Raw genomic sequence first — 22,895 nt, 5'->3', positions numbered from 1 at the left:
AGTCGGTGAGTTCCCTAAGATTTTCATATTTTGTGCATAAATTGTTACAAACTTTTAAAGTGCGTTCTAGACCTACGTTCTTGGTTTTTTTTTTCTATCGAGCGAAAGTAAAAAAATCTGGATTTGAATGGCTAAAGTCCCCAGAGAAAATCCAGAAAATTGCTAACTAAATTATTGGCTACCGTATTGTTATCTAAAAAAGCGGTACAATTTTCCAAAAATTCCGCTCTTTGAACCTACGGCACCTTAAACAACCTTTGCTACCGAGAGAAACAAGGTTTCACCCCACTAACACTACATAAGAATATGTCAGTGCACCAACACGAGAAAAATACTAACTGTAAAAAGTTACAAACGTCCAAATAAATGATATTAATTAAATATTTATCATTAAAAAAACATTTTACAGTCATTTTTATCAGCTAACATAATGAACTAAAAATTTGCATCAACTTACTTTGCCACTGACAAAGAGCTTTTTATGGCTTTTGGTCAACATTCAACTTCATTTGTTTTTAAAGGATAAAGAGAGACTTTACCAGTTGGCGTGTTATGCATTGTTTCTTAATTCTTATTTCCTATCTTTGAGGTTAAATGGCAGTTATTCCTTCCATTCCAGTTCAATATTCTAGCTCGAAGCTTAGATTGCAAAGATTGTGGAGTCCGCCGGATCGCGGTCCCTATTATTGCAAGTGTTCCGTGGCTCATCGCCTTGTACGATGCCCCGCGGCAAGTGACCCTCGATCTATTCCGAGAGAACCCTATAAATACTCTCACAGCCCTATGAGGTGTAATCAACAGAATAAGCTTTTATAAAAAAACATATAAAAAACACGCGCGCTTTAATAGAACATTTTTATGCATACAAGCAGAGAGCAGTTTTCCATCGTAAAATATATTTTTAAATTGCAAAAATCCGGATAGAAAATATTGAAACTTAACTCTACGCAGTATCATGCCCATTTCTTTTCAGTTTTGATTGGACTCCCGGGATTCGGTGAAAAGAGGTCGTGACATTTTTAGTCATGCATTTTGTTTCCTTTACCTCAAAGGAAAAAAAATCATGCATATTGCATCTGGAAAACATACACTTATTAAATGGATATTTTTTCTGCTGAACACAGAAAAATAAATCATCTATTCAATATATATTAGATGACTAACTTATCTTTGAAAGTTACTTTCAAATTTCAATATCCAATATCCGCTTTTCGACGTACCTACTCAATTTGTGTTTCGTTGTAAATTACGGCTTACAAGGAGCAATTCTGGTATTAGATTAGGAAAAGCGTCGGGAGTCTCAGTGCAATCGCGAAGTTTATGCATGCGTTATAAACCGTTATTAGTTGGCAACTGCTTGTTAACATAGCTTTGTAGTGGCATTATAATATCTGTGATATGCTGATGTGGCCAACTTTAACGGATGCCGGCGGGGCATCAATGTTCCCCTGCCACTTCATATTTATTGGGCCACCCGTGTATCAGGGCCTTAAATATACCTAATCTTTTCGAAGATGTTATAAATAAATGGGGAAATATATTGGAGTCCCTCTTATATTGAAAACATGCGCGGACAGAAAAGATGTTTTGAATTGAGCAAAACTTGCTTCACATATACTTACAGTGTGTAAATTCAGTACAGGCGATAAATTAAACCAGTCATAGAATTTATCCGGGTAATCATTAATTAAGAAGTATTTTAAACTTTCGCTTAATTGTGGCACCGTGATAATTAAAAAAAAACCCAAGCAGCAATATACTGCAAACATTACGAGAAATAATATAACATGACATTTACAAGATACAAGTTTTTTATAGTAACTGTCTACAAGCGTTGTTGTAACTTTTGTGTTGCTTTACGTTGCGGGCCGCATTGTTTTGTATAAGTTTTATTTTCATTGTACTTTTAAGCAAAGTATATCTTTTGAGATGCTTCTTAGGCTCTATTACTTAACTTTACTATTTTAACTCAATATACTTCTTAGGCCCTATTCTAACCAACGTATAAGAATCGCCCGTATCGAATTTACACACTGTATATTAGTCTTGTTATTATTTATTTATTTAAGCTTTATTGTACAAAATACAAAAAAGAAATACAAATGGCGGACTTAATGCCTAAAGGCGTTCTCTACCAGTCTACCAGGGCTAAACAGAAATGTAAAAATGGCGCAAGAAGAAAAGTAAGAGAATTTAATTTTAAATCTATTGCATACAAGTGAAAAATATAATAAACTACATATACAATACACAAATAAAAATATTATAGTAAAATAATATATATAATTAATAAACTATGTACTACATATTTCTCACATACATATTAAAATACGATATTTTTCTTCAATTACTTTAGTAAATTATATGAGGCCTTGCTGAAATTAAGCTATAAAATTGTAAACAAATGTTGACAAATAAAATTGTTAAAAAAAATATAATGACAATGTTAAACGTAGATTATAACATTGTCATTAACATAAGTCTAATATGTTAATAAGTTATTAATACAATATAATATGGAAATTTAATTCTGTAATAAAACATTATTTATTTTAATTTAATAAAAAAAATAAACTATAGACATTGAATAGATAAGTACAGGATTAAAAATACTCTTTGGTATCGGTAGATTATGTAGTAAAGCATGATAGTTACGGTCCGAAATATAGTGTTTAACAATATTTTTTGTTATGGTGGCTAAGAAGTTACACAATAAAAAGCAAGTGTTATCGTCATACCCTAATATCACTCCAGCAGAAATCAATACACAGCTCCGAAAAGCGCAGAGGGTTAGAGGGACTACGCAATTCCTCTCGTGTCACCACTAGTTGCGGCCAATTATCTGATAAGCCACTTCACCCTTCCGGGAAAGCTTCCGACTGGCACAGCTCTACATACTGGTAACCCATGGAAACCAGCGGCGCAATTTCGCTTGTGTTTTGACAGATAGATAGTCATAAATTTTATCACAAAATTAAGTGTCCTAGATGCTATGATTTTTAAGTTACCTAGTTAATTGAGTTTTATATACCTAATAAAGAATGTATATTGATAATTATTAGATGTTATCGTCCCTTGCCTACACTCATGCCTTTTAAGGAGCAGACGAATCATCTTTTTTTTTTTTATACTACGTCGGTGGCAAACAAGCATACGGCCCGCCTGATGGTAAGCAGTCTCCGTAGCCTATGTACGCTTGCAACTCCAGAGGAGTTACATGCGCGTTGCCGACCCTAAACCCGCCCCCCCCCCCCCCCCCTCGTTGAGCTCTGGCAACCTTACTAATCGGCAGGAACACAACACTATGAGTAGGGTCTAGTGTTATTTGGCTGCTGTTTTCTGTATCCTTTAACCTTTTCGACGCCGTGCCAAACACAAAAGCTGTCACTTGGATGCCACGTCACGAAGTGTCAAATCTGAAATTGAACTTTATGCATATGCACGTAGGTCTATGTTGCTCTGTGGTCTGTGAAGGATTAATCCGGTCATCCGGTAATACGGACGGTCGGCGTTGTACCTACGGTACGGATATATCCATTATTGGCGTCAAAAAGTTAAACACGCACCATTTTTTGCACAAATATAAATATGACATTAGTTTATCTGTTTTTGGGGTTCCGTAGCCAAATGGCAAAAAAACGGAACCCTTATAGATTCGTCATGTCCGTCTGTCTGTCCGATTCTGTCACAGCCACTTTTTTCCGAAACTATAAGAGCTATACTGTTCAAACTTAGTAAGTTGATGTATTCTATGAACCGCATTCAGATGTTCACACAAAAATAGAAAAAAAAAACAAAAAATTTTGGGGGTTCCCCATACTTAAAACTGAAACTCAAAAAATCTTTTTTCATCAAACCCATACGTGTGGGGTATCTATGGATAGGTCTTCAAAAATGATATTGAGGTTTCTAATATCATTTTTTTTCTAAAATGAATAGTTTGCGCGAGAGACACTTCCAAAGTGGTAAAATGTGTGTCCCCCCCCCGTAACTTCTAAAATAACTGAATATAAAAACTAAAAAAAAATATATGATATACATTGTCATGCAAACTTCCACCGAAAATTGGTTTGAACGAGATCTAGTAAGTTGTTTTTTTTTAATACGTCATAAAATTAAAAAAAAAAAAATTTTATCAAACCCATACGTGTGGGGTATCTATGGATAGGTATTCAAAAATGATATTTAGGTTCCTAATATCATTTTTTTCTAAACTGAATATTTTGCGCGAGAGACACTTCTAAAGTGAAAAAATGTGTGTCCCCCCCTGTAACTTCTAAAATAACAGAATGAAAAATCTAAAAAAAATATATGATATACATTACCATGCAAACTTCCACCGAAAATTGGTTTGAACGAGATCTAGTGAGTAGTTTTTTTTTTTAATACGTCATAAAATTTAAAAAAAAAATTTTTCATCAAACCCATACGTGTGGGGTATCTATGGATAGGTAATGATATTTAGGTTCCTAATATAATTTTGTTCTAAACTGAATAGTTTGCGCGAGAGACACTTCCAAAGTGGTAAAATGTTGAACAAGATCTAGCAAGTAGATTTTTTTTAATACGTCTCAAATGGTACGGAACCCTTCATGCGCGAGTCCGACTCGCACTTGGCCGCTTTTTTATTTTTATTTTGGTTACCAACATTTTTGCGATGTATAATGCATTTTTGCAGATTTAATTGACAAAATACTGCAAGACCATCATCATCCCCGTCTATATTATGTTCTTCTGAGAATCGATTAAGATAAGGTTTTCTGAACCACATATTTGCTAAAAAGTGTCACAAAGAGTATAACAAAGTACCGTGTTAGAAGCTTTAGTTTAACCTTTGTGTAACACCATAGGGCGTGCCATCATCCTTCGTTTTGAGGTGCTGGAGAGTCGTGAAAAGCCTAAATGGTCGCGCACTGTGCGGCTTAAGAGGAATTTCCTCCCGCGGACGCTCCGGCTGTGGAATGAGCTCCTTGACGACGTTTTCCCAAGGGTCTAGAGTATTGGGTTCTTCCAAAAAGTAGTGTACAGATTTTTAAAGGGTCGGCCATGCGCATACCTCTGGAGTTGCAGGCGTCCGTAGGCTACTGTGAATACTTACTATCAAGCGGGCCGTACACTTATTTGCAACCGACGTGGTATAACAAAGGAATACAAGTTAGTTTGTACTTACCTACAATCTTGGCCAAAGCAGCCGGTGTATGTTTGTTAACCCTCAGTTTTCCTCCAGCAGCGGTATCATGGTCGCATTTTTATCACCTGTCATGTCATGCGTCACTTTCGCACTTACATGTTAGAACGTGACAGACATGGTGACAAATGATAAAGAGGGAACCATCTTAGCCCCACAGCTCTTCCAAAACCGCGAAATGTTATTATTTCTTCCAATTTATTTCGGTCTCTACCCTCAATTAAAAGTCTCGGTTGTCTAAAATTGATTTGTTATCTTCTCGTTTGTAGGTAACGCAATTGTCTGGGCAGCGAACGTCTAGTTAGTTTTATTCCCCTGCCACGGCGGCGGCTCGAGAACTTATGAAACTCCCGAGTCCGAGAATTCTCTTGTACGTATTTATTTACTACGGGGTACCAGTTTCAACTTCTTTTGCCTAGTTTCGAAATTGTTGCTTACGAACTGGAGAACAAACGAAAGACTTTTTTATTTTGTTATAGAAATACCTACGGCAGGTAAAAACTACAAGTAGACTTATTACTTGTTTATCTGGTTTGTGTTAAAAACTTTGTGGTCTATTCCATCAGTTGGTACATAGTATAATGCTACAAGTGTCTTCTTTATTATATTATACAGAGGACTTACAGTACTCATAGATACCAATAACTAGACTTCAAAGAGATACTTTACCTTGCATTTATTTTGTGTTATGAACTTGCTATCCTTTTGATAAAGTATAGTTGAATAATATAAAGTTTGCTTTTCGCTAATTAGTTAAAAATCTGTAAGGGTAAGAGAGATGTGAAATTTAAAATTAAAACTATATAAATATTCTTTTAAATTTAAATTTCAAAGGCCATGTAAGGGCAAAGTAGATATTCAGGTCGAAACATAATAGTCTCATTCGATATGTAATAACACCACTAGAGTACTAAGGATAGACATATGTAAAAATAATAAGGTAAGAGTGAGATAGCGCTTTACGAATAAAAACACTTCCAATATGTCGTTGTTTCAATTACCAAGTCCTTACAAATCAATAAACCCCCTACCTCTGATTTTTTAAAGAATTTGTTATATTAATCTTGTTCCTTATTGGTAATGGAATTGTATTTATTGACAATAACAATATACATAATGGATATATACAGATGATTACTATAACTAGCTTATATCTAAAATAGGCCCTTGAGGTATTGTACCAAGGATGCTGGCGGCATTTCCTCGTTGTATCGCAATACTGATACGTTGTGCGAGGAAGCCGCCAGCTCTTCGGTCACCAGTTACGTCAACCAGACGTTTCGCAATTTCTCCAAAAAACTTGTGCGCGCTGGGACCCCAATATTGTATTGGTAATTACAAAGACGTATAGGCAAAAAGCACTCAAGTACCTATTTCATTTTTTGTACATAAACCACCCACTGCACAATTTAATTGAGATGAGCAAAAGCTATTGAAACAAAATCCTATTGATTGACGCGGGATATCGCTGTAAATCTGTATGCAGTATCAAAGGCCCGCAGGTACCTTTGTGTCCGCTGGACAATCGGGATTCAGTTAGGGGTCAGCGACACAAGGTCTCTTGCACAAAGGTACGTGTTTAATGTCCTTAGTGGAAACTCACCGGATCCAATACCTTACTGTAATTACAATTTGGAGAACGCGAACGAGAAACTTCGATAAGTATCAAATGCCCAAAATATTGGGCTGAGTCTAATTTCAAACAATATTTTTTCTTTTAACCATGTAGCCTGTTTTAGAGTAGTAAATATTGGTTCACGGTTATAATTGTGATTTTTTTTACACATTCTCGCGTTGTATTTTATGAAAGACTTGTCTTTGCCATCATTGCTATTGTTATTTTATAATTTACAGCAAACATACTCGTATCATCAAATCTGCAATCTGCGTTTCACCATTGCACTCGGCCCTTTAGCCACGAACACAACACGACGACCAACCGGAACAACCCTTTGCCGACTCATCCTACAAATTGGCAGTTTAGGTTGTAGTCCGGTGCGACCGGACGAAGTGCGGGCGTTTGTACACAAGCTCTGGATGCCTATTCGAAATTACAGAATCTATACTTTATTGAATGAGTGCATCTCGCTTGTGCTAATTGGTGCGAGCATGAATCATTGCTAATAATGTTATATCAAGTAAATAATTTTAAAGCTCGAACAGGACTCTTAGTCTGAAATGGGCTCCGCTTTTTTTGCTATCAGCGCCGAGCTGGCAAGGAAAACGCAATATACGATACGAGAAACGCGCTGTGATATTTATGTCGGTTCATTTGAAGACCTACTAATTCCGTTTGGCGCAGGTAACATTACAGATTATTTTTTATAAGCACGTTATTCTATAAAAAGTTTAAGATGGAAAGCTTGGTTTCTAAGGATTTTTTGCCGTTAGTGTTTACTACTGATCAAGATAACAACACCACAAAACAACAAAACAACACAACGATACTTTCGTCTGAATTTTATAAATTTAAGTAGAACGTAACTACTGTTTTACAAATTTAACGTCAAGTTCGTTTAATGGTTTTCGCCATTTTTTAAACGAGGAATAATGGATCATGTTCAAATAAAATAAAAAATAGGTTCACACCTCTAAAAGAGCAATTACACACTCTTAGAACTATTTCAGGTTCGTGCCTTGAAAACTCCTAACGTGTAACAAATAGTGTTCCAGGCATTTTGTAACGAACAGTTCACAGCTCGCGGAATGGAGAGGCTAATAAAACGTAATGAAAGCAACACCTCGGCCGCTCCAAGCTAGGTTAATTAAATTCTCGCATCACTACGGCTAAATCTAGTTACGCCCAGTATGTTGCCCGCTAAACAATTGCCAATCAATGTTTCTGCGGTTTCTAGCGTAAAACGTCGCGCATGACTGTTTTACTTAGCAGATGGCAAATTATTAAATAAAAGCAGCATTCGAATTTGAATATATATTGATTTATCAAAGCTACAATAGACTAAATAAATGAATCTAATGTTAATAACTTGTTGGCAAAAAATTCATTTTTGGTGCAAGCTTTTATCGCTGACTGTACTTTTCTTACCACAGGCAAATAATACTCATCGAGACAGTTCTAAAAACCCCAAACACAATTAGGTTGAGTTGTTTCATCACAGAGTTCCTATGGTCACCTCCTGTCTCCATCATCAGATCAGGTCGTTTTTACCATAATACAAAATCGGGAAGTAGGTCAAATTTAGCTCCCAAGATTTGACCCACATTAACTAACAAACATATGTGCAATACTAATAAGGAAATTTAAATAAAAGTTTGTAATACGCGTGTGAGTACTTAGTATATAACAAACAGATATGAGGTCAGAATTCGCATAATTATTCTGATGACGTGATGACATTAGTTCAATTCAATCTATTCATACTAACTTTCGTAAATTGGCTTAACCCTGCACCTACATCTACTTAAGCACATTTTTTCGTGTGATAATTATGGCACAACCAAAAACTACGTTACGTAGTCTGTTACAATTAAATTTTTTATAGTAAAACTTTTATTCTATCGCCTAAAAATTTTTCGTTTATATTTAGCATGACGCATACAGCAACAGCCGGCCGATTTGGGTATGAACGTTACTAAAATTTTACTTTATTTCTAGTATTTAGAGTTCATTTTCTTTGAAATAGGCTTCGTTATCGGACTAAAGTATACCCGGCTACAATACTTAATTCACGAAGGCTGATACTTGTTTGTAAATTTATATAAAATTTTAAGGACAGTAGACCGTATTAATCTTTCACACAGTAAGGTTTAACACGTCAAACTCTATCTGTCAAAAACAAATAGGTACTTAAATTACCCGAAACCGTAATCAAGGCCAAAAAAAGCGGCTAAGTGCGAGTCGGACTCGCCCATGAAGGGTTCCTTACCATTTCTGACGTATTAAAAAACTAATTACTAGATCTCGTTCAAACCAATTTTCGGTGGAAGTTTGCATGACAATGCATATCATATATTTGTTTTAGTTGTAGTAGTTATTTTAGAAGTTACAGGGGGGGGGGGGGGGTATTGTACTTGTAACACTTCGGGTATTCATAACATTTGATGCAATAATTTACAAATAAGTTAAGAACGAACTTGGATGTAAGTGTTAGAATGTTCTTTTTGCTCCGTGGTGATTTCTGCCTTGTAAAATTTTTGTATTTTGTTAATTTTTGTACGATTGAGACTTAAAGAACTAGTCTAGTCTAGGAATACTCTGTGGTAGAACAACGCAACCTTATTGTGTTTAGGTTCGTTAGAATTGTCTCGATGTTAGTTGACTGTTGAAAACAAAGTGCAGTCGGCGACAAAAGTTGTATTTTTTTTACATAAACCTTTTTTATCAATGTTGTTGACCAATATAAAGAAACGTAATAGAAAAAGGTTGGCGAAACCTGAAATGTGTACTTGACAGTGACATAAGTGACATTGACAGTTTTGACAGTGACGTATCTGTCGTAGTTTTTTTGGTATTGCATTACGGTTTCGAGTATGGATAAACATAAAGAATAAAATAGACGTATCTGCTTGTAAATGTTAACTGGTAGAGAATGCCTTATTGCATTAAGTTCGCCTTTTGTGCAATCTGTTTGACTATGTGCAATAATAACTAAATAAATATTTTTTTGTCATTTTATTTTTCTATAATATTCGATATTCTAAATGTCAAAGATCATTCACTCAAATGCTACGGTGAAAGGCAAATAGTAATATCATGATAGGAAGTTTACAGTCACATACGACTTTTTGTTTTCGAACGTCAAACGTACGATTCCGTCAAACAATTCTCAACGGTTGGCGAATCGCAAACGTGGAGACATCTCGAGAACCCCAGTGTAACGTGACCGTGAGATCCGTAACAAACTATGCGTAATCGGAAAGTTTACTTATAACGGTTTTGTTCAGTCCTTGACTCGCGTATGATAAGTAAGCGATATTAATAATTAATTACAGTGCCATTCCGTGTTGAGTAGCTGAATTACTATGGCGTTGGGCGAGCTTTTATAAGATAATTAAAGAGGACATTTATTCAGTTAAGATTAAAAAGCGGCCAAGTGCGAGTCGGACTCGCCCATGAAGGGTTCCGTACATTTATGACGTATTAAAAAAAAACTACTTACTAGATCTCGTTCAAACCAATTTTCGGTGGAAGTTTGCATGTAATGTATATCATATATTTTTTTTAGATTTTTCATTCTGTTATTTTAGAAGTTACAGGGGGGGACACACATTTTTTCACTTTGGAAGTGTCTCTCGCGCAAATTATTCAGGTTACAAAAAAATGATATTAGGAACCTAAATATCATTTTTGAAGACCTATCCATGGATATCCCACACGTATGGGTTTGATAATATTTTTTTTTTTAATTCTATGACGTATTAAAAAAAACTACTTACCAGATCTCGTTCAAACCAATTTTCGGTGGAAGTTTGCATGGTAATGTAATGTATATCATATATTTATTTAGATTTTTCATTCTGTTGTTTTAGAAGTTACAGGGGGGGGGGGACACAATTTTTTTCACTTTGGAAGCGTCTCTCGCGCAAACTATTCAGTTTAGAAAAAAATGATACTAGAAACCTAAATATCATTTTTAAAGACCTATCCATAGATACCCCACACGTATGGTTTTGATGAAAAAAGATTTTTTGAGTTTCAGTTCTAAGTATGGGGAACCCACAAAATTTATTGTTTTTTTTTCTATTTTTGTGTAAAAATCCTTATGCAGTTCATAGAATGCATCTACTTACCAAGTTTGAACAGTATAGCTCTTATAGTTTCGGAAAACAGTGGCGGTGACATAATCGGACATACAGACAGACATGACGAATCTATAAGGGTTCCGTTTTTTGCCATTTGGCTACGGAACCCTAAAAACGCGATATTAATTCCCTGAATCGAAGAATTTGCCGAAAATTTAAAGTTAGCCTACAATCCAAAAAAAGTTTCACTTGCATCGTGGTTTCATAAAACCACACAATTACTTCTTTTATAATTGAGACAGACATCCGTAAACTTAAACGTCTTTAGCAGACCAAATAATATAATCACAGTTTATCTGAATTGTAAAAGTTAATCTAGGTTTAATTAAAAGATTAAACAATACGACACAATTCTTTAACGTTGTCAGTGGCGATATAAAATTGCTATTTAAAATCTAAATCTTTGTCTTCATATTTTATCGGCCGCTTCTGAAATATCGAAAAAATCATGATACCACAATCACAAATAAAATCTCTTGCAAAATACTTGTGGATACTTCATATATACCATACCGCAACCCACATAAATATTGCGAAAGCTCCCATGTCACATATGAAAAATTCTTAGGCTATACCATAAATCAATCTCATATAAGCACAAGGCCTAAGTAAATGTCTTTAATCGAGCAAACATGGATGTCGTAATATAAAACATAATGTCAGCACAAACTTCAATATAAAAGATGATAATGTCAGAACAAACTTTGTCCCTCGGACGGAGCAAGATTAAAGTGGACAGTGACAGCTTACACACAAGCTACTTAGTTATACGTGTGGGTCTGCAGGCTTAATACATCACGTATGTGATGACAGCGAACTACTTACCTGTTATTACTGATGCTAGATGTTATACAATGTATAGTATACTATACCTACCTATAATGGTATGTTTATCAAAGCTCTTAATTATCAAATGGAAATATGTGATTGTTATGTATAAAATGGAACCCCGACCAACCGACGTATGACGTCTGCAGTTAATTCAGTTTAATTTTATACTTTAGTTTATACCACAGCACAGGGAAGATATTTAAGCTTAAATTTACTCTTTACGTAGAGTTTAGAGGCGAAGATTAAAATTTGTAAAAGCAGACAGACTTTTAATGTCAACTTATTATCCTATTCTTTTATCATAGATTATTTTTTGTAAGCTTACTCTTCACTTAAATCATCTTCTTTTCCATTAGACTTAAACACTGCCGTATCGGCGAATGACATGCTTTTAGTTACCATGAACTTTAGTCAACCTTAATTAATTAAAACTATTATAATGCCACGTATTTAGGTACTTAATAAAACAATAGAACTAAGTAGTAAATATTGCCTTACGGCGGTCACTAACGCCGAATACCTATGTACTTTGTAAAAAATACTTTAAAGACAACTAAAACGATAACGTTGTATTACAAATCGTTTAAATATTGAGTGAAGATCATATTCGTTTAAATGTATATATATAACTAAGTAACATGGCGTACATAAGCTAACTACCAGGCAATCTGTAAATTACGTGAAGCATAAATAATGGGCAATTTGGTGAACTACTCAGTTGAGTAAAGTACTTACCTTTTATAGAACCGTCTGTTAGGCAGTTATTTATTTATTTAAACTTTATTGCACACATAAAGAAAAATGTACAAATGGCGAACTTAATGCCAAAAGGCATTCTATACCAGTCAACCATTGGGTCAAACAGAGACATTTGTATGTTGGTGCAGGAAAAAATAATATTCATTTATTATTAATCTTAAAATTACAATAACAAGAGGAAATAGGAAAACGAATTTTCATCGTATGTCGATTTGAGGGCACATTCCGAAATATCCATACGAGGTCAAGTATACATTTGTGTTCCATCCTTTAGCTACGCACGACTGCGTCTGATGCTGCGCCGTAGGCCTGTGCCACGTGTGCCCGCGAGATTGAAGCAAAACTGGTGGTTTCAGTATTTTTCGCCATTTAAACTTCTTATATAAAATAATAAATAAATATTATAGGACATTATTACACAAATTGTCTAAGTCCCACAGTAAGCTCAATAAGGCTTGTGTTGAGCGTACTTAGACAACGATATATAAATACTTAAATACATAGAAAACACCCATGACTCAGGAACAAATATCCATGCTCATCACACGAATAAATGCCCTTATCAGGATTTGAACCCGGGACCATCAGCTTCGTAGGCAGGGTCACTACCCACTAGGTCAAACCGGTCGTCGATTATATAGATTTAATACTTAAGTAACTACTTACCTACGACGACCTTACTTGCATACTTGCAATTAAGTTGTTTGTAAGTGATGATGATCCAAATCAAGTTTCTAAAATAAACCCGCGTACAGTTTTTAGAAAGTAGCTGTAGGAAAACCGCAAACTTTCTTGGATATGTATGCCAAGATTTTGCTAGTGTTCATTAAAATTTGTTCCTAAATTAAAACAAATTTTGCTACCATAGATAATCGACGAGTCATCGATCGACGCGCTATCTTTGCAGTCGAATTATCTCATACTACTAGGTTGACATACCTAAGTAGTTGCGGTCGAGGAAATTCTTTAGCAGTTTACGGTTTAATTTACATTGGACATTCTTAGCATAAGTATGAACAACCAAATTTACATGAACCGCAAATTGCTTAAGAATCAATTTCCTCGACCGTATTTCAATTTATATTGGCGTTTTATGTAAAGGATTGACACATGGCTACAGGTAATTGACTAATTACATGGCTAGTTTTTCCATTAACTTGATAAATCGTTAACTAACAAACCTGCCGCCTTAATATCTTAATAATATCACCAAGATACTCGTGTGACAGTCTAAACTACAAATTGCATACCTTTATGGCAAAACCATTTGAATAGCCTTCACGATGCTACTAAGATAGCATTGGCAGTAGAAATGGCGGCGTTAATCAAATCGCGATAATCGTCACGTGCTTACGCGGAGCCAATTACCGCTGCCTCCAGGGCCCCTCAAGCCGCCCGGTCTGTGGCGCCTGGAAATGGCAACATACTTGGGAATTTATAAAATAGTACATTTCTGGTGGTTTGGACATTGAAAAGATCGAACTCAATTCAAAAAGTCTTGATTACGTGTATTTATTTTATGGATCGCTTCTTTTGAAACATCTTTTAATTTAATATTTAAAACGACTCGCCAACCTATAATCAGTGATTTGTAAACGGAAACGTGATAAAATTCAAGTCAGTTAGTCCTTTAATATAAATCAATCATCTCAAGAAATATCTTCAAGCTCAATAAGCATTTGAAACGGCCGGCCGCTTCCTGCAGCGCAAGGCCAGTGGGCGAGTGGCAAGAGGCAAGTACTAAACGCAGCGACTGGCACGAGGCACGACGGTCGAGAGCTGTCGAGAGTCGAGGGCCGGGACGTGACTATCGACTCGAGCTGCGATCTGCATGCAGTGCAATCGGGAGAAACAACCAAATTGGATTTGGATGCAATTCTTTAATAAAAAAAATAAAAAATGTAAGTTTTTATCGGATTAGCTGAATGAATCGAATGTACGATTCCAGACAAAATGGACTGAAAATATCTGCTGCACACTGTATGTTCAATATTTGATCTGAAATTATTATAGATATCATAGAACCTAGAATAATCTAACTGGAACGAATTTTTCGAACTCGAACAAACACTTCAATGTTTTTTAATACATGCCGGTAGTAAAAAGCATACTGCCCACCTGATAGTGCAGTTCCCGAGCCAATGGACACCTGAAACTCCAAGGCAAAACAAATGCGCATTGCCGACTCTTAGTACATCACTTATTGAAAGAATCACACAAAATAAAAATAAGCACCATTCAATTCAGCAAATCCTCCCTTTTGAAGATCAGTTACAAGTCAATATCACAGTCAGCCATAGTAAATATAAAGAGCGGCCAAGTGCGAGTCGGACTCGCCCATGAAGGGTTCCGTACCATGTATGACGTATAAAAAAAAACTACTTACTAGATCTCGTTCAAACCAATTTTCGGTGGAAGTTTGCATGGTAATGTATATCATATATTTGTTTAGTTTTATCATTTTGTTATTTTAGAAGTTACAGGGGGGGGGGGGACACATTTAACCACTTTGGACGTGTCTCTCGCGCAAACTATTCAATTTAGAAAAAAATTATATTAGAAACCTCAATATCATTTTCAAAGACCTATCCATAGATACCCCACCCGTATGGGTTGGATGAAAAAAGATTTTTTGAGTTTCAGTTCTAAGTATGGGGAACCCCCAAAATTTACTGTTTTTTTTTTTCTATTTTTGTGTGAAAATCTCAGTGCGGTTCATAGAATACATCTACTTATCAAGTTTGAACAGTATAGCTCTAATAGTTTCGGAAAAAAGTGGCTGTGACATAAACGGATAGACAGACGGACATGACGAATCTATAAGGGTTCCGTTTTTTGCCATTTGGCTACGGAACCCTAAAAAGAAACCCAACATAGGTTAATCAACTAAAAACAATTTTGCATCCCTCATTTACTATTTTTAGAATTTATTGCGATCATTAAATATCATAACTATTCAAAAACATAACGAATATGTGGAGTTAAAGTAGTTAGCAGTTTCGAGTGACCCCCTTGTTAAAGCCGGGAAATGCAATTATGTGTCCGGCGTGACTTTGGCTCGAATTTTAAGCACAGACATATCTGATCAACAGGGATTAAATGGATGAGCTTATTTTTGTGTCTTTGAATTGAATATGTACATACTTACCTCCTTAGTCCTTATAAATCAACTTAAACAATCAACTTTAGGAACAGAATACAGTACCCCTAGTGTAAATTTGATCGACATCATAACGTGACGAACGCGTTTGCGTTAATTCTCATTTTGTATATGATTTTGAGTTTCCAAAACGTCCCGCTTGGCGCGCTCTTTCTAAATCACATACAAAATGAGACTAAACGCAAACGCGTACGTCACGTTTCGAAATCGAATTTATTTACACTAGGGGTACTGTACCCCTAGTGTAAATTTGATCGACATCATAACGTGACGAACGCGTTTGCGTTAAGTCTCATTTTGTATATGATTTTGAGTTTCCAAAACGTCCCGCTTGGCGCGCTCTTTCTAAATCTAATACAAAATGACACTAAACGCAAACGCGTATGTCACGATTCGAAATCGAATTTATTTACACTAGGGGTACAGATTTACACTTTTACGATTTTTACACATTATTATTTTTCGAAGAAAAATTGGCAGGTGTTGACATCAACATCTAGCGTGCGAGATTTTCGAACTACCCACACTTGATCATGTTTATTCACTTGAACGTTTATGCGTCACTTATGCATGTCAAGATACCTATATCACAAGAATATGGGTAGGCTAATAAAGTAATTTATGCTCGTTATTGGTGTTTTATATATCTCCTGACATGGCGCAGTCGGTAGGATCATGACATTTAAAAGTGGAAAAATTCATTCATTCATTTTATGTATTTTTTATTATAATCAATCTTTCTAGTCAATTTCAAACTTTATTGAATGAATGATAACATTTATTTTCAGGTAACTAATATGGACTCATACAACTTGTTAGTAGACTTACGTTTCTAATGTTATTACCTACTTAACTACATATGCCATATATGTAGTTACAGTACTTATACACTGCTGGAAGCGTGCATTTTACAGCAGTGTCTCATAAACGGACAGACGTGTCTGTCCGCTATTACGCATAGGATAGGGTTGGGGCTGGCGGGGCGCACCCGGCGCACCAGGGATGTGCATCGTTTGCGCATAGTCGCATAAAAGCAGTCCACGCGCCTTTCGAACATCCGACATGCGCTGCAGAAACGAAGCAGCCCCATCAATACCCGGAACGCGTTATTGGATCCGTAGGGTTTCGTAAGCCCGCTGAGTATAAAACCTCCATAGGCTGTATACAGGGAAGTGCAATATATTATTAGTCAAATATTTTATTTATAATCCTAATAGAAATATCGAAGATATATAAGTAGAACGTAGTTATCCCGTTAAGTATCAATGATAACAGAACTAAACGGAGTAAGCGGTACAACGTAACAGGCACGCTGAGCATGCGAGAACAACAACGCACGTCACCGATTCGTGTCCGTTTAACGAAGTAATTAATCGAACAGATTGCGCCCTAATTGGACGACTCTTGTCGTGCCGCTGCTGCGCGACAACGCCGACAATTCCGACAACCCCGACAACTCGGCCGACAGCAAGCGCCATTGAATATTAATCGTCCTCGAGTCGAGAGTTTTTGTCTGCAATCGTACCTGCACGATTTATGTATACCACCGTTTTTAGTCGACGACTTAACGTTGTCGATTGTTATTTGGATGATTTATGGGTCTATATGTCTTTGTCACGATTTAGTATCTTAGACTGATTGATTGAATTGTTAAGTACATAATGAAAATTAACATTATCGATATAATGTACTTATTTCTGCTACTTATATAGTCAGTCATAGATAAATGAAAATACTAATGTTAACTACCTCAAAACTACACACCTAGTTTAATAAAAAGTCTGATTCCTACAAACACATAAAGAGAACATTAATAATAAAATTGCAATTATGGTAAACATTAGTAGTTAGTAAGTTTATTCCGTTTGAGGAATAAAATCTACGTTTTAATTATGTATTTGCTCATCTTACAGGCTACACCTGATTTTGTATATGCTTTATTGTACATAGAAAAAACCACAGTTGCAAAGTAAATTAAATACATCGAAGGCGAACTGATCCCTGTATCGGATCTCTTCCACTTTTGAGTAATTTAGTAAAAAAGGAGTAAAGATAAATGATAAACGGAAACAAAAATTGCCAGAAAGTGAAAGTAATTAAATGCATGTTTTTAATATGCATTGTTATAAATATAGGTATATAACTACAAATATAAAATAAGAATAATGAATGACTGTCCTGAGTAAAGTATCGTAGTTTAGTTGAGAATATTTCGCAATAGAAGCAGATCGACCACCCTCGATCACATCAAATATCGTGTCTTTCAATAAATCTGTACCATTGCATCAATTAGAAATACAACCAAGTATCTATGTAAATTGAACAATGAAACCCTTTTAAATCCATTAAATCCTCGCCGGGGACACTCGTCAAAGGACAGGGAGCCGCTGCCGTGCACGACGTCGTGTGCGGAACTCAATCATTAGTGTGCTCACTCAATGTGAAAGCGATTTCAACCCCGGAGTCCCCGCCCCTTTGAAACTGGCGCAATATTGTCGAAAGCAGGAAAACTCTTTACGAGAAAAAAATATTGCCCAAGTCGCGGTGAAGAAATGAGACCGGAATGTTGGGAGCCAATCGAGCAAGCGAGTCTGCGGAGACATGTGACTTTTAGAGATCGGTAGACGCGGCAGGAAGCGGCCCGGAGCGGCACAACGCGCCGCACGAATCCGCGTCGCTTCCACCGCCCGAGGATGCAAACTCGAGCGCCCGAAACAACTTCGTTACAACTCTGCACTGTTTTGTTATACCCTGCAATATTAGTTTTCCTCAAAAAGCTATTTTTCAACTCACCGTCGAAAGGCTTGTAAAGTTTTCTAATTTAGTTAAATCGTACTCAACGGTTCGGGACGCTCACGCCCCGGTCCCAGCGAGATTGAAGACAGATTGTTTTTGTAAAATATTGCTTGGTAATTTGCCTTCGATTGTTGAGATAACATGATTTCAAAAGACTACCCAGAGTGCCTTAAGCCTGAGAGAGCAGCGACTAAATTATCCCCATTGTTAAATGGAGCGTTGAATAAGAAAGAATACCTATTTAAAGATCGTTGAGAGGCCGCTCTTTAGATCTTAAATAAGTTTTGTAAATGAATTTAATTTGTAAAAAAAGCGGCCAAATAAGTAGGTACAAAGGACATTTTCGTCCCCTTCAATTTTATACTGTATATATGCAGTACCATACATAATTTTTGGGGAAAACTCCAAGTAAAATTAGTAAAACTAGCTATATAAATGCAATGAGAAATCCAGTTGTAGGATTTAAATCACTTAGGGGGAGTGACTGCTCTCTCTCTCTCTCTCTAATATTCGTATATCCCGTGTTAGGAGGCTATTAGTACCCAAGAGCAAGATCATAGGAGGTTTATAATGGTCGTATAAGGCGATATAGCAAAGATGAACGTCGTAATGAAAATCCTTTGTTTTCCACTTTTCTTTATGGCTGCGTGAGATATTTTGTATTCTGTACTGTACATTGCCTCTGAAAGTAGGTAATTTAGCTTTTCTATACCTACGCATATTGTTCAACAACTGAGATTACTAGATAGCTTAGATTATTCATCGCTTTTCGTGTCGTAAATTAATAATAGATTACTTAAATCAACGTTGATAACTACGTACTCTTATGTGGCATTTTTAAATAGAAACAATTAGTACATTTGGGTGTATATGATACAAAACCCTATATATATATATATAACCCTATATTTGGCGCTTTAGAAGACAAGTGAGGAATTGTGAACCAAATTCAAGCGTTTGATGATAATTGCCAACATAAAGTGAAGCACTTTCTTGAGCTCTTGGTGCAGGTGCTTTCAAGCAAGGATCCCTATTCGCATTTAATGTCCCTTCGTAAAATCTTCGTTGAGATCTAAACTACAAAATGGGATAAAATATTTATCAACACTTGAGTGAACATTTTTGGTTTCGTTTTTAAACCTGTCATTATTTTAGTTTGAGTGTATAATGCCTGTGAATTCGAATTGGAAATTATATGTATATGCGAAATTGACTTTGTTCGGTCTGTTTGTCTGTTCTTAGGTATGTATCTGTTATCACGGCTGAAATATTGCCCCGATTTTGATAAAATTTGACACGTAGAAAGCGTAACCTAAAATATTGGACAGAGCGTACTTTATTTTTAGAAATCCACTCCCTAGGGGATATTACACCGATAGAAGCCCGTTAGTATGGCGCCGCGGGCACAGCTATTTAAGCAAGATATAATTTTTTTCCTTCGGTAAAGCATATTTTCCAAAGCGGCTTCTCTTTGTTGCAGGTGTTACTGTTCCCTGAGGAGGGTTGGGCGCGCAGCGCCTCCTCGTCGTACTGGACGCTGCAGCCCTGCTGGTGGCGCAAGAACCGGTGCAAGGTCGTCGAGGTCGCCGGCACGAGAAAGTAAGTCAATTTTGAAAGACGAAAGAAGTAGGTACAAATAAAATACATTTAATAACGTAAAATAATTACAAATACATAGAAAAAGAAACGGTGGATGCTAAGAAGGACAGAAAGCCGTAGCGCTAGTTTTCGGCGGGGCACCTGAACTGATTTACTGCCCGTTGAGGCCTGTCCCGGCGGTTCCTGAGAACTGAACGCGATACATGCTTTTGGTGCAAAAGCCGGCGCAAGGCCGTCGAGGTCACGCGCACGTGAACTTACTACTTCAATATATTTAGCCCAGGTCTTGTTGAGAAAGTGCATCGGTTCCTTGTGGTGTGGTGGTTCAGATTGTCAATTGGATGAATCATTTTAGTTACTCCATTTTTTTTTTCACTTTATATATAGCCCAGTAAATTTTTGGATTCGATTAGCCCACAATTTGTTCTTATACCTTGGCGGGTTCTATCCTTGCGTTCATCTCACAATACAGCATTCGCTCGGTATAGGACTTAGGTATAGCAAACACCTCTACATCGGGGCGTGGCACCAATAATAAGACGTATACCACAAATCCTATAAAATAAGTATTTAAATAATATCCGATTACAAGACATTATGTAACCAATTGCAATATCTTTCATTTATCACGTCTAAAACATAAAAGACGAATAGGACATTCAACTTTTAATGCGCAAAGCGGTAGAAATTTTATAGCAATCTGTGTAATATTAAAAATACTCCAAATTTTCTCTTTAAGGTCTCGTGATTAACTGTTAAAGTGTAAAGTGTCTTCAATTTTTGGTTTGAAATGCCTGGGTCGCCATTGTCACGGGTTGGAAAGCCATAATAAAGAAATGGTACGATCGTATCGCCCTACTGTATGTAACTTAGGCTGTGACAATTTTAAATTATTTTCCATAATTTTTCCTGGACAGAAAACATGCACAAAAAGTGCCGTATATTTTATTAATGTAATTTCCCTGAAAAGGCAACATTAAAATGCAGTAATATATCTTGTTTAAAAGGAAACAGTTTATCATGGTGCAACATTTACCGTATTTTCGCAATTAACTGCCTCAGGTGGGTTAAGCCGCCATGTTTGACAAACGGGCGGAAACGAGGGCGCCACTATCGTGTTCGCAGCGCCCGCGCTGAAGAGCGGTGTGGACGTGCCGTAAATATATGTATAAAAATCGGCCAAGAGCATGTCGGGCCACGCTCAGTGTAGGGTTCCGTAGTTACTCTTCCGTCACAATAAGCTAAACTGGAGCTTAAAGTATAGTAAATTGTTAACCAAGGGATGAAACGGTACCTTTCACCCGAGTTAAACAAATAGGCAAATTTGCATAATCAGTACCTAATTAAAGTAAGTCTTTTTACTATGAAGATAGATAGATAGATAGATAGCATTTATTGGTAAAAAATAATATTTTACATGTCAAGTAGCAAAAAAAATACATTAGTTTTATTTAAAAGTAATTACATTACTAAAAATTACATTTTATAAGTTATTAAGTTTTCAGGTAAACCCATTTCACATATAATAATAATAATATATTTAAGGAAGTACCTACTTTAATCAAAAAAAAGTCATATACTTGTAGACATGGATAAAATTAACAAGAAAGTATGTCATATTATATAATTGTGGTACAGTATTAATTTATATTGTTACAAATAGGTACAAATGCAATTACAATTGAAAAAATCAGTCTACATGTTGGTTGTTCCCTGTGAGGAATTCGTCAATAGTGTAATAAGCTTTTTCTATGAGTAGCTTTTTTAAATTACGCGTAAATATTTGGTCACTGGCAGAATCAACTATTGGTTTGGGTAGTGAATTATATAATTTAGGTCCCATGACACCGAGCGACTTTCCAAACTTTGCTAGCCTGTACCTTGGAACAAGTAACAGGTTTTGTCGGCGAGTACTTCTAACAGAAGCTCGATTGAGAATTATATGATTAAGCATATTTTCCCTTACATGTGTGCAAGCAGTTTGTATATAAATACTTGGTAACGTGAGTATTTTATGTTTTTTGAATAATTCTTGTGCCGGGTAATCTAAGGGTTTGTTATCAATTAGGCGTACTGCGCGTTTTTGTAATTTAAAAAGTTTGTTACGGTCGGCTGCTGTTCCCCATAGGTCCACGCCTTGAATAAGTATGGAATGAAAATAGCCATAGTAAGCCTTTTTCAGGTTTTCAGTTGAAAGGCTGTTCACAAGCCTGGAGAGTGCGTAATTGGCCGAGGCCAGTTTGTCGCAGCGCGCGTCAATGTGCGCACTCCACGTCAGGCAAGAAGGGAAAACTTTTTGCGATAACTCAAAAACAGCTAAACTGATCATGTCCGCTATAGTTTTCATTTAATGTCTTTCTTAAGCTCTACTTCCACGATTTTTTTTTCATATTTTTTGGACCTATGGTTCAAAAGTTAGAGGGGGGGGGACACAATTTTTTTCTTTCGGAGCGATTATCTCCGAATTTATTCACTTTATCAAAAAATGTTTCTTGAAAACCCCTATTAGTTTTGAAAGACCTTTCCAACGATATCCCACACTCTAGGGTTGAAGCGAAAAAAAAATTTCTCCCCCACTTTACGTGTAGGGGAGGCAGGAGGCACCCTAAAAAAAAAAAATTTTAGATTTTATTTTACGACTGTCGGTTTTATTGATTTATATATCCATGCCAAATTTCAGCTTTCTAGCACTAACGACCACGGAGCAAAGCCTCGGACAGACAGACAGACAGACAGACAGACATACGGACATGGCGAAACTATAAGGGTTCCTGGTTGACTACGGAACCCTAAAAATGG

At 36.2% G+C, this 22,895-nt stretch overlaps 1 protein-coding gene across 2 annotated transcripts in view; it reads left to right on the top strand.

Moving 5' to 3' along the window:
* Positions 1-22,895, top strand: part of LOC133526120 (uncharacterized) — a 77,353-nt gene that overhangs the window by 45,072 nt on the left and 9,386 nt on the right. For both annotated transcript variants that reach the window (XM_061862599.1, XM_061862598.1), the window contains exon 3: positions 19,978-20,096. In XM_061862599.1, the coding sequence (XP_061718583.1) occupies positions 19,978-20,096 (119 nt within the window). The remainder of the gene's footprint in view (positions 1-19,977; positions 20,097-22,895) is intronic.

Source organism: Cydia pomonella, chromosome 16 (assembly GCF_033807575.1).
Source record: "Cydia pomonella isolate Wapato2018A chromosome 16, ilCydPomo1, whole genome shotgun sequence".
In the NCBI taxonomy this organism is placed as follows: Eukaryota; Metazoa; Arthropoda; class Insecta; order Lepidoptera; family Tortricidae; genus Cydia; species Cydia pomonella.
Note: the sequence above shows the minus strand (reverse complement) of the source record. Positions and strands in the feature narration are given on the sequence as shown.